This window comes from Takifugu flavidus, chromosome 1 (assembly GCF_003711565.1).
Source record: "Takifugu flavidus isolate HTHZ2018 chromosome 1, ASM371156v2, whole genome shotgun sequence".
In the NCBI taxonomy this organism is placed as follows: Eukaryota; Metazoa; Chordata; class Actinopteri; order Tetraodontiformes; family Tetraodontidae; genus Takifugu; species Takifugu flavidus.
This window is the reverse complement of record NC_079520.1, coordinates 23,908,798-23,918,955: the sequence shown is the minus strand read 5'-3', so window position 1 is coordinate 23,918,955 and position 10,158 is coordinate 23,908,798. Positions and strand designations below refer to the sequence as shown.

At 47.8% G+C, this 10,158-nt stretch overlaps 4 protein-coding genes and 1 long non-coding RNA gene across 7 annotated transcripts; 4 read left to right on the top strand and 1 right to left on the bottom strand.

Annotated features, from left to right (window-relative positions):
- Nucleotides 1-86: 86 nt before the first annotated feature.
- On the top strand, nucleotides 87-1,312 carry LOC130537906 (dual specificity protein phosphatase 13-like). 2 transcript variants are annotated; one of them, XM_057055160.1, is made up of 3 exons: nucleotides 90-336; nucleotides 399-616; nucleotides 695-1,312. In XM_057055160.1, exons 1-3 carry the CDS (start codon nucleotides 194-196, stop codon nucleotides 910-912), a joined length of 579 nt encoding a protein of 192 aa, XP_056911140.1. In that variant the 5' UTR covers nucleotides 90-193; the 3' UTR covers nucleotides 913-1,312. The 2 variants fall into 2 exon arrangements, with proteins under 2 accessions (XP_056911051.1, XP_056911140.1); XM_057055071.1 differs by having other exon boundaries at nucleotides 87-336; nucleotides 399-1,312.
- Nucleotides 1,313-1,744: 432 nt separating this feature from the next.
- On the top strand, nucleotides 1,745-3,381 carry LOC130538129 (dual specificity protein phosphatase 13-like). The gene is made up of 3 exons (XM_057055475.1): nucleotides 1,745-2,008; nucleotides 2,072-2,289; nucleotides 3,074-3,381. The coding sequence occupies exons 1-3, from the start codon at nucleotides 1,833-1,835 to the stop codon at nucleotides 3,283-3,285; spliced, it is 606 nt and encodes a 201-aa protein (XP_056911455.1). The 5' UTR covers nucleotides 1,745-1,832; the 3' UTR covers nucleotides 3,286-3,381.
- A 1,424-nt stretch (nucleotides 3,382-4,805) lies between these two features.
- On the bottom strand, nucleotides 4,806-8,723 carry LOC130538373 (uncharacterized). Its single transcript, XR_008953859.1, has 2 exons — nucleotides 8,594-8,723; nucleotides 4,806-6,044 (listed from the first exon to the last, which is right to left on the bottom strand). It is a non-coding gene; the product is annotated as an uncharacterized LOC130538373 (long non-coding RNA).
- LOC130538175 (dual specificity phosphatase 29-like) lies at nucleotides 5,905-8,067 on the top strand. Its single transcript, XM_057055590.1, has 3 exons — nucleotides 5,905-6,059; nucleotides 6,572-6,792; nucleotides 7,473-8,067. Exons 1-3 carry the CDS (start codon nucleotides 5,905-5,907, stop codon nucleotides 7,697-7,699), a joined length of 603 nt encoding a protein of 200 aa, XP_056911570.1. The 3' UTR covers nucleotides 7,700-8,067.
- Nucleotides 8,200-9,850, top strand: LOC130538020 (dual specificity phosphatase 29-like). 2 transcript variants are annotated; one of them, XM_057055347.1, is made up of 4 exons: nucleotides 8,200-8,494; nucleotides 8,599-8,734; nucleotides 8,931-9,148; nucleotides 9,593-9,850. In XM_057055347.1, the coding sequence occupies exons 2-4, from the start codon at nucleotides 8,607-8,609 to the stop codon at nucleotides 9,814-9,816; spliced, it is 570 nt and encodes a 189-aa protein (XP_056911327.1). In that variant the 5' UTR covers nucleotides 8,200-8,494; nucleotides 8,599-8,606; the 3' UTR covers nucleotides 9,817-9,850. The 2 variants fall into 2 exon arrangements, with proteins under 2 accessions (XP_056911327.1, XP_056911250.1); XM_057055270.1 differs by lacking the exon at nucleotides 8,200-8,494 and having other exon boundaries at nucleotides 8,651-9,148.
- The last annotated feature ends 308 nt before the right edge of the window (nucleotides 9,851-10,158 follow it).

Here is a 10,158-nt window from a genome sequence, read left to right as displayed (position 1 = left end):
ACCGTGTTGGTTTTATACAACAGAGATTTTTTTATTTTTGCAGCGTCACTTTCTTTTAATGTGGTTAGCAAACCAACATAGAATATGGGTCACTGGTTTAATTTTAGAACAGGACACCTGTCCTTGTCTGATGTGCCAACAGTCTGAAAATGTCATCCAAATAGGACATTTTAGAGCTTAATGTTGTTAAAAAATGAGCACAGAACCAGTTAAGAAGACTCTCCAGGACAGGGGTCCAGTTTGGAGTGTAAAAGAGCTGGTAACTGTTTTGTATGGCGGTAAACGGTTTGGTAACCACGTGGACGAAGTCTGGCCCAACCTGTTCCTCGGTGACATGTAAGTCTGTCGCTCGGATTTCTTCTGGAATGCCATTCCCAGTAATCCCAGTCGGTCCGCAGGTCCGTGGCCAACGACCGCTACAGCCTATGGAAACTGGGAATCAGCCATGTCGTGAACGCGGCTCACGGGAGCCCACATTGTCAGGGCTGTCGTGACTTCTACGGCTCCTCTGTGGACTACTACGGCGTGCCAGCTGATGATTCGCCGACCTTTGACCTTTCTCCCTATTTCTTCCCCTCCGCTGACTATATTAAGAAGGCGCTCGACGGCGCGGGCGGTAAGCGCTCCACTCTCGCTCACACCATTTTAAAATCATCACTTGTGCTCCTTTCTGTCACTCTTTCGTCCGGAGCAGCTCGGGTCTTTGTCCACTGTGCTGTCGGGGTGAGCAGGTCGGCCGCCGTCGTCCTGGCCTACCTGATGATCCACCAGCGCCTCGGCCTGCTGGAGGCCATCCTCAAGGTCAAAGAGCACCGCTGGATCTTCCCAAACAGGGGCTTCTTGAAACAGCTGCGAGCTCTGGACGTGGGGCTGCAGGAGGCCACCCTGAGAGCGCCGCCGCAGCAGCGCTGATTTCCCAGCTGCCCGTTTGATGGAATCAGAGCTGAATTCGAACCTTTCCGCTCCACTCTGTCTCATATCGACTGGGGGTTCTTATTTTTAAACCCAACTGTGTGGAATCGCCACAGCCTGAGGTGGAACCGGCTTCAGGACCAAATGTTTTCAGCTTTATTCCACATTGTGGACGCCGACCCTCCCTTTTCATCTGCTAATTCATGCTGAGCCATCAATAAATCGACAGTCGCAACAGGAAATTCAGCCGTAAACACACTTAAAACATCACAAAACAGGAGAGTTTGGAATCCGTTAATAAGGAATCAGACTTTGATAAATAGCTGTGCTTGTTTATTTGACTGTGTTTCCTTCCTGCTTGTCACGGTGTTAATAAATACTTAATTATTTTAATTGGAAAGCTGCTGTTCTTAGAATGTTATAAGCCACCAGCGATAAATATCAGTGGATCGTTTCCGGTCAAGTGGGATTTACACACACACACACACACGCACGCACGCACGCACGCACGCACGCACGCACGCGTTCAGCTCTTTCAACAATCAATCCATATCCGACCCCGGGTCAGTAAAGTTGCGCGCCATTTATTGGCTGTTCGCGCGCAAAAACGCCGTCGAGTCCACGCTTCCGTCCAAGCTGGTGACCCGGGGGGGTCAGCAGAATTCCGGACTGGGAGCACTGAGGTTAATTATGTTTTCATAAGCCAAATTTGGTGCAACTGACCCGCAGAAGGGCAAATATGAGCAGCAGCCTCGGGGCTGACGAACGCAATAAATGTTAAAGTTGATTCATTTTTTAACCAGTGATTCAAGTCAGAGTAAAATAAAAGTCACATCACACAGTTGAAAGCTGGGAAATCCATGACTGACACGACAGGATCTGTGTCGTGTGCGTGAGTGAAGCCCCGGACACCTGCTGGGATGCGTCAGCCTGATCCGGAGCGCACGGCTCCGGCTGGCACGGTCATGTCAGCGCAGAAGGACAGGAAGAGGAAAGAATATCTGACGGTGAAGGACCTGCAGAAGCTGCTGGACTCGTGCAAGCTGCACCTCCACGAAGTGGACGAAGTCTGGCCCAAAATCTACATCGGAAACGCGTGAGTAGGAGCCGAGCGTGACCTTTTCGAGGCTGCGCTCCCGAACCTGCGTGTCTCCCGCAGGGCCGTGGCGCACAACAAGGCCGCCTTGAAGAAACTGGGAATTACTCACGTCTTAAACGCCGCGCACGCCAAACGGGGCAGCGTGGGGAGCCAAAACTTCTACGGCAGCAGCATCGTGTACTGCGGAATCCCCGCGGACGACTCCACGCACTTCGACCTGGACGTTTACTTCCAGCCCGCAGCGGATTTCATCCACAAGGCGCTCAAATCCCCAGACGGTAAATGTCACTTTTCCATCGCGATTCTGTCACGTTTTCTCTTAAAAACCCTTAAAAACACTATTTCCCCAATAACCTCGAACCCCTGAAGATTAAACATCAGATTTTTTTCACTGTTAACTCTTAAAAGGGTTAATTATCCTAAAACAAATAAACTGAAGCAAACAATTACTGTATTATATACATACCTGTATAAAATCAGCTGCCAGAGACTATTAAAATATTGTGATAGTGTCATCTATATATAGGCTACTCTACAATTGCTTGTGCATGCTGCTAATGCTACTAATAAGCACGTATTGTGTGATATAAATCAATTTTTACTCGAATTTAAGTGATTTTCAGGTTTTTTTCCTCCACTCTGACTCCGTATTCTCAAGCATCTCTTCCTGTAAATATGCAACGTGTGTTTTAAGGCGGCCGAAATGTTCCCATCACGCCGTCCTCTCAAGCCCGCTGACACACCTGGAGGTCTTTTCAGCCAGCGGTAATAATCAGGGTCTTACCTTGCAGAATTAAACTCTGCAATCTGCCGACGGGCTTTTCAAAGGAGTTATCAAGCAGAGGACAAGTTGGGATTAAAGGAACAGCTGGGACAAGGCTGCAAGGGGACCTTAAATGAACAAAGGCAGTGAATTGTGGGAGCTATTTTTAGCTCACAGCGGGATAAAAAAGAAAGGCCACAGTGTGAGACGAGCAGCCATGTATGATATTAATAAGTGTGAGGCCTCTCGCTAATCCTTCCCTCACATCCCCTGTTCCCTTCATCTCATGTGCTCTTCAGGGAGAGTTCTGGTGCACTGCATCATGGGAATGAGCCGCTCCTCCACTTTGGTGCTGGCGTACCTCATGATCTACCGCCACCTCACGCTCAAACGGGCTTTGAAGGAGCTGATCCAGAAGAGAGCCATCTACCCCAACAGGAATTTCCTGGCTTTGCTGCTGGATCTGGACCTTCAGCTGACCAGGAAGAAGAAAACGTGCCAGATCCTGTGATCCGAAGGCCGCCCCCCCTCTGTAGCGAGGCGTCTGGGGCTGCCTGGTGATGTTCTGGGAATCTGCTTCAATACATGATGTTTATGTCTGCAGAAACATGAACATTTGAGTCAATTTATTAACGGAAACTTACTAAAAGGTGCCTAAACTGGTTGTACTATTAAACACAGTGATGTGCTGGAGCTAATGGTCACAGTTACCAGGTTCAAAGGGTAGTTATGTGGCTGGTTTATGGTTTAACATGGTTGCACAGAGTCACTTTAAATAAATTATATTATATTTTGTTAGCACTTAACAACACTGCCAACTCACACTTAATGCTGCTTGGTTGGAGACCAAAGCTAAATACTAATAAAATGCTAGTTTGATAAACCATTAAGGATTAAAAGCTATAACATTATTCTCCTTTAACTTCATTTATGCTTATGTTGGGGAAAATATAACTTCACGAGAATTGAGCAAGCAATCAAAACCCACAACGCTCATGCTAGCAGACAAAAGCGCTAACAAGTCATGTTGCACAGAGTCATGCTAATAAACAGGTTTTCCATTCTGGAAATTGTTTTGTATGTCATAAGTGCAAGATAACAGCAAGCATATCAGGTGCTGCAGATAATAGCAACACATCATCATTGTTAATACCTGTTTGCATCTTTCTGCTTGATAGCATGTTTGTGCTTTAATGCTATTTTCATGTGACAGCATTTATTAAAACCGTATTAGCATGTCAGTGCAAAGCCTAGATTCAGAACACAAAATACTCTTAACATGGAGAAACTTAGAAATTAAGGCTATTAAATTAGCACATATGACATATTAATGTAATATACAACAGGCCTATTTGTTGAACATACGTAGCATACATGATTAGCATCTCGGCATGCGTTATGCTCGTTAACAGCATGTAAAGAAGTTCTGAGCTCATTAAAATTTATAACAGAAAGGACCAAAGATCCTGTCATCACGAACAACTTTTTTTCCTTTGGAATTGATGTTGGAATAAAAATAATGATGATAAGGTCAGAATTTAACTTTTTTGTCAAAAAGAAACTTTTTTCTCCCCTTTTTTGCCGTTGAATGTTTTTCCTGTTTTATTTTGAACCAATGTTTTTTTTTTATGGCAATTTTGAAGAAAAACCTACAATCCATAGAAAAACACATTTCATTCCTTCATTCTTGAGATGCTCCACACATAAGGTTGGATCAGAAACGTCACTACGACTCCTGAAATCTGACATTAAACACGTTTTTGGGGGTGGATTTTTGGCTGTGGTGAGAATCTACAGCATATTTGGGCCCGAACACGACGGCGCTGCTCTTGTTCTCCCGGTATTCACTGGTCCCGTGCTCCCTCCTGCGCTGGTAGCTGGGGTAACCTTTAGGAAACGCAGAAGACGACGCCAAAAGTATTTTCGGGCTCAGATGTTAAAATAGCAAAAAAGGTTGCAGGGTAGCTAACCGAGGCAAACGCAGACGCTACAAGAGACGCCTTGAAAAGCAGCGATTCCAGTCAAGGCAAGTGCTTTTCTAGATTTATTACAGGTGAAGTCAGTCTTGGAAATTATTTATGAGTGAGCAAACTACCTATAAAAGCCCCAATGTGTTCATTTATTGTATTTATAAAGCACTTTGTCAGTATTGCACATCTTGACAAATTGCAGCACTTTATTCTTTTATTAATCCGCCCACAAATCCGCGTGATTCACATCCAAGAGGATAAAGGCCTGGAGGAGGGAAAAAAGGGATCTTCATCTGCCCTCCGTGTTCACCGTGGGCACGTTCCCCGCGCATGCAGAACATCTTTAATTACACGGAAGTGAGGCAGGAAGCCCGGGTTAGCCTGAGGTCGTGAAAGCGGCGCTGCAACTTGACGTTTGCGCCGGGGAAATCACTCCTCTGCCCTGACGGTGGGAGGGAGAAGAAGGATCAATGAGAAGGAAGAGCCTCGAGGTAGGCGAAGACGCCAGCGCGTTGCACTCCACATGCACCCGTCGTGAGGTGGGAGTGCGCCTCCGTGTGCCCGGCTCGAGCAAGGGACAATGAGTCCCAGGACCTCAAGTGCTGAGCTGAGGGCCCCTGATAGCAGCGGGATGCTAAGAGAAGCCCGTCTGCCATCATGTTTCCACAGCATCACAACACATGCTCATCATTTGAGCGTCCTCAGCCCGCAGCAGCAGAAAATGGATGCTAATGTATACAGCGCAGAGTCTCTCGGAGGTGTAAACTGTGAATGCACAGGTTAGGTTCGCCTGCAGGAGATGAAGAGGTGTTGTTTACAGGCCTGGAATAACAATTTTCTGCATCTCTGGAGATAAATAAACCCACCAAGTCCGACTGAGCGAAGATAAGATGAGTGCATCACGGGGGCATCTTGCAATTACAGGTTCTCGTGCTGCTTTGCTGCAGAAGAGTGGACTCGATGATGTATTTAGGAGATCTTTAAGGGCTATAGGTGCCCACAGCTGATGCTCTAATGGCAGTATTTATTATTTTAGCTCTGTCTGTGATAGCTAAAACAAGAAGGCCATTAGCGGAGATCTTGGTAAACACCCCGTTAAAGATAACGGATGTTCCGCTTTTGTGCGACAGGCTGGAAAAGCAGAGCAGAGGCTTCCAGACATGTCCAGAGGTCTCCAGCGCTTGGTGAGCCGCGAGGGGGCAGAGGGCAGGTACGAAACCCCCCCGGCCGCAGAGCTCCAGAGGCTGATGTGGACGAAGAAAGGGACCAGCGGCCACCTGGACGAGGTCCAGCCCAGGATCTACATAGGAGACATGTGAGGATGTTAAAAACAACATTTTTAACGAGGCATGCTAATTAAAATCTGACGGAGTGCCACAAACGAAAGGCTCATCACATAAAAATAATAAATTGGATTTGGTCATCCTGGGTCCCCCCCCCCCCCCAAAAAAGCCCAAAATAAACCAATTTGTTAACAAGTGTAATTCATCCATCAAGGTTATTTTTAGCAACTCTGAGAGTTCTGTTGTAAATTAGCATTCGCTTGCATGTTGTTGAATTCAAACTAGCAGTTTGTGCATGCTAACATGCTAGCTGGGCTTAATATCCTGATGTAGAAATTGGTGCATTTGATATGCTACCAAGCTAGCATGGTAACCTTTTCATACTTAGGCGACCCTTTTTTTCACTGTTACACTAGAGAAGACAAGTACAAATCTCAATAGTAACCACTTAACAACCTCTCAGTGGTTCAGTTTGAGGCAGCTGGCATCAGGACTCATGCGTTAATGTGTATATATAAAGTTGAACTTTGTTTTTTTAATCCAGGTATGCTGCCAAAGACAAAAGGACTCTCCAGGCTCATCACATCACTCACGTACTCAACGCCGCTGATGGGAAATTCAACGTTAACACGGGGCCCAGTTTCTACAGAGACACCAAAATCACTTATCATGGAGTGGAAGCGTTTGACATGCCATCCTTTAATTTGAGGCCCTTCTTTTACCCGGCAGCTAATTTCATCAAGAACGCTGTGAGCTCGCCCACAGGTGAGGAATTCATCACGCTACAATGGCCATTTTGCTCCTTGAGGTTGCGAGTCAGGTCCGATTAGCGGAGCCCTTTCCTGTGTTTGTCATTAAAATGGAAATGAAACACAGCAAACACAAGATCTTGCTAATATCTCCTCGTAAGCTCAGAACCTAGCCAGGGGACTTGGATTTAAAGGTATCGCCCTGGAAATTCGCAAGCAACCCTTTTTTTTTACCGGACGTGTAAATTATACAATTAGGTTTGTGCGCTCGGCTGTTCGGCAAAGTCGAGTCGGTGTCTGACATGACAGTAATAAGACGAGGCCCCCTCGTTCACACGCTGGCTGATCGGGGGCTCCAGTGTGTGGCGGGGGCCCTCAGTAATCCCCGGCAGAAATACACAGACGCCGAAGACAGTTCAATTACGCGCTCCCGTGCCCCCTAATCCTGGGGGCCGATAAGGAAGCGGGGATTACCGCGTGTAGAAACATTTGTTGCAACATTGTTGAAAACTTTTACTCGGGAGGCAGAAGTACTCCTCTCCGTGATGGGCACGGCCTTTAATCCACGACGCAGTAACAAATTAGACGTCGCGATGAAGTTCGCCGCGTTAATCCAGTCGTCGCATGGCGGCATGTTTAGTAGCGGAGCTGCTGGAGGAGCAGCGGAGTGAGTTCTTGTGTTGCGCTGACCCGCAGGTAAAGTGTTGGTCCACTGCGCCATGGGGCTGAGCCGCTCGTCCACCTTGGTCCTGGCCTACCTGATGATCCACGAGGGCATGACCCTGGCGGACGCCATCAAGGCAGTGAGCGCCAACAGGAACGTCTCGCCAAACTCGGGCTTCCTGGAGCAACTGCGAGAGCTGGACAAGGAGCTGCACTGCCGGGGGCCGCCGCAGAGCTATGCCAACGGCGGGCGCAAGTGAAAGAAGACCAACTTTGTACTTTGAGAGAAGAAAAATAAAAGAATAAACTCTTGATATATATAAAAACGTTTGAGGATGATGCATCCGCTATTGCTAACGAGCTAACGACGCCGTCGTGTCGACTACGTTGCCGACCTTTAACTTCGACAGAAAAAGCCACGACATAGTTAATTAGCAACGTGTGGTGGACATCAAAGCAGCATCAAAGCAGCTAAGGGAAGTCCGTTGTGACAGTAAAGCATCTGTCAAACCCGTGAGGTTCCTGAGTGCTCTTAGCATAAACTGAAGCGCCGCCGGTTACGTGTTAGCCAAATAAAGTCTGCTGGTTTAGTCTCCTCGTGTGATTTGTGGCTCCGGTTGAAAAGAGAAGCCCTCCAACTGTTTATTCCGAGCTGATCGGTGGAGCGTTCTCCAAGTGACCCGCCGGTTTGGCCTCGCAATAATTCTGCCCTGTTTCTGTTTCGGCTGTAAACATGGCGCTCGACTCGCCGCCACACACGCCGCCCTGCTTCTGTCACATTCATCTGAGGCCTTAATGGATTGGTTCTGTTGCCCAGGCTGTAGGTGGGAGTCGCAGGGTTCTGGGTTCAAACCCCCGTTGCAGACCAAAATTAGCATCCAGCTCTCTGGCACCTCCCCCAGTGAGTGTTTATGGGAAACTGCTTGCATCTTGTGTAACCAGTAAACCCTCTGTGGGTATAAATAAAGTCTGCTTCTAAAAAAAAATGACCCACACAACCTCTGGCATCTTCCTTGTGGGGTCGGGCTCCGAAACAGCAACCGGGACGGTCTGAGGTAACAGGAGCTTCTTCGCAAAAAAAAAAAAAAAAAAAAAATTCGCAGCAACAGCTCATGTGCGTGTGAGGTTGAGTCTCATCTGCGATAATTACTCACGAAAGATGCAGCCATGAGGCCAGAGGAGGAGCCAGAGTATCAAACACCGCCCACCTGCGATCTGCTCGGCCTTCTGCTGAAGAACAGACGCCCCACCGGAGCTGTCAACGAGGTTTGGCTCAACCTCTACGTCGGAGACGCGTAAGTGACATTCTCGCTTCAGCTGCAATATGTTGATCCGGCTGAGAAACTGTTGCCGCAAACAAGTGCCGTATCCGGCCAACGGAGGAGATGAATATCAAATCTGTAGGTTTGAGTCACCAGGAAGACACGTGGATCCACAGCAACACTCCCAGAGCTGGAAGCAGCACCCAGTCCACCTCCCTTGTGTTGACAGGTTCACGGCCCAGAATAAACCCCAGCTAGCGAATCTGGGGATAACGCACGTGCTGAACGCCGCCCACGGCCCCCGGCACATCGACACGGGGCCGCGGTTCTACAACGACGCCAACATAGAGTACCACGGCGTGGAGGCTTCAGACTGCAAAGACTTCGACCTGAGGCCCTTCTTCAGGGACGCGGCCGAATTCATACACGTGGCGCTGCGACAACAAGGTAGCGCAGAGGAAAATGAAGCGTTAAAGGAGCTCATGCTAGCTGTGCAGCTGTGGGTCGAAGGACAGTTCTAATAAAGGTGTTTATGGAATCATTTAAACCTCCACCGTCCAAAACACAGTATTCAGTTTTGGTTCCACCTGTTTACAATTATGTATATTGAATGTATTTATATGCATGATCTGCTCTAAGATTCCGACCCCCGACCTGGCTCTCCGTTTCCTTCACCCTGTCAGGAGGGTTCCGCTGCAGGAGTCTGGGTCTGCTCAGGGTTTCTTACTGTTCAAAGGGAGTTTTTTTTTCCTGTAACTGCTGCTAGTTCGGGGCTCATTCTCATTAAATTACTCCTTTTCTCTACCATATTAAATATAAAACCTAGCCCCCTCCACACAAAAAGTCGTAAAGTTTGTGAAAAATGTTTAGCTAATGTTCTTTCTTGTGTAGGTAAAGTGCTCGTACACTGTGCACGGGGAATCAGCCGCTCAGCCACCCTGGTCCTGGCCTACCTCATGCTCAGAGAGGGACTGACCCTGGTGGAGGCGCTGGAGGCTGTACGCAGGCACAGGAACATCCTCCCAAACGCGGGATTCCTGAACCAGCTCCGTCAGTTAGACGCTTCGTTGGCCCGGCAGAGGAACAAAGGGCAAATCGCGCTCCCAGAAAAGTGACAAAATCGAATAAAAACCCGCAGTTTGACCCAAATATTGATTCACGTGGACATTTTTTTTTTGTTTTGTTTTGAAAAAGCATCTTTTGGATTTTTTCGCAAGATATTTTAAAGACATTAAAAGTCTCCGTCCGTGGTGAGGATTCAAGCGACAGGATGGGAAAAACTGTACGCTGTTCCTTGAACAGGAAAAAACCTTGAGTAGGACCAGGCTGATATGAGGGGACCCTCCTGCTGATGGACAGCAGAGTGCAGGAAGAGGACAGGACACGGGAGAGGAGAGCGGACACATACAACTGGTTGTCCTGATTGTGTAGATGTAGATGCAACTTGTTAAACCTGT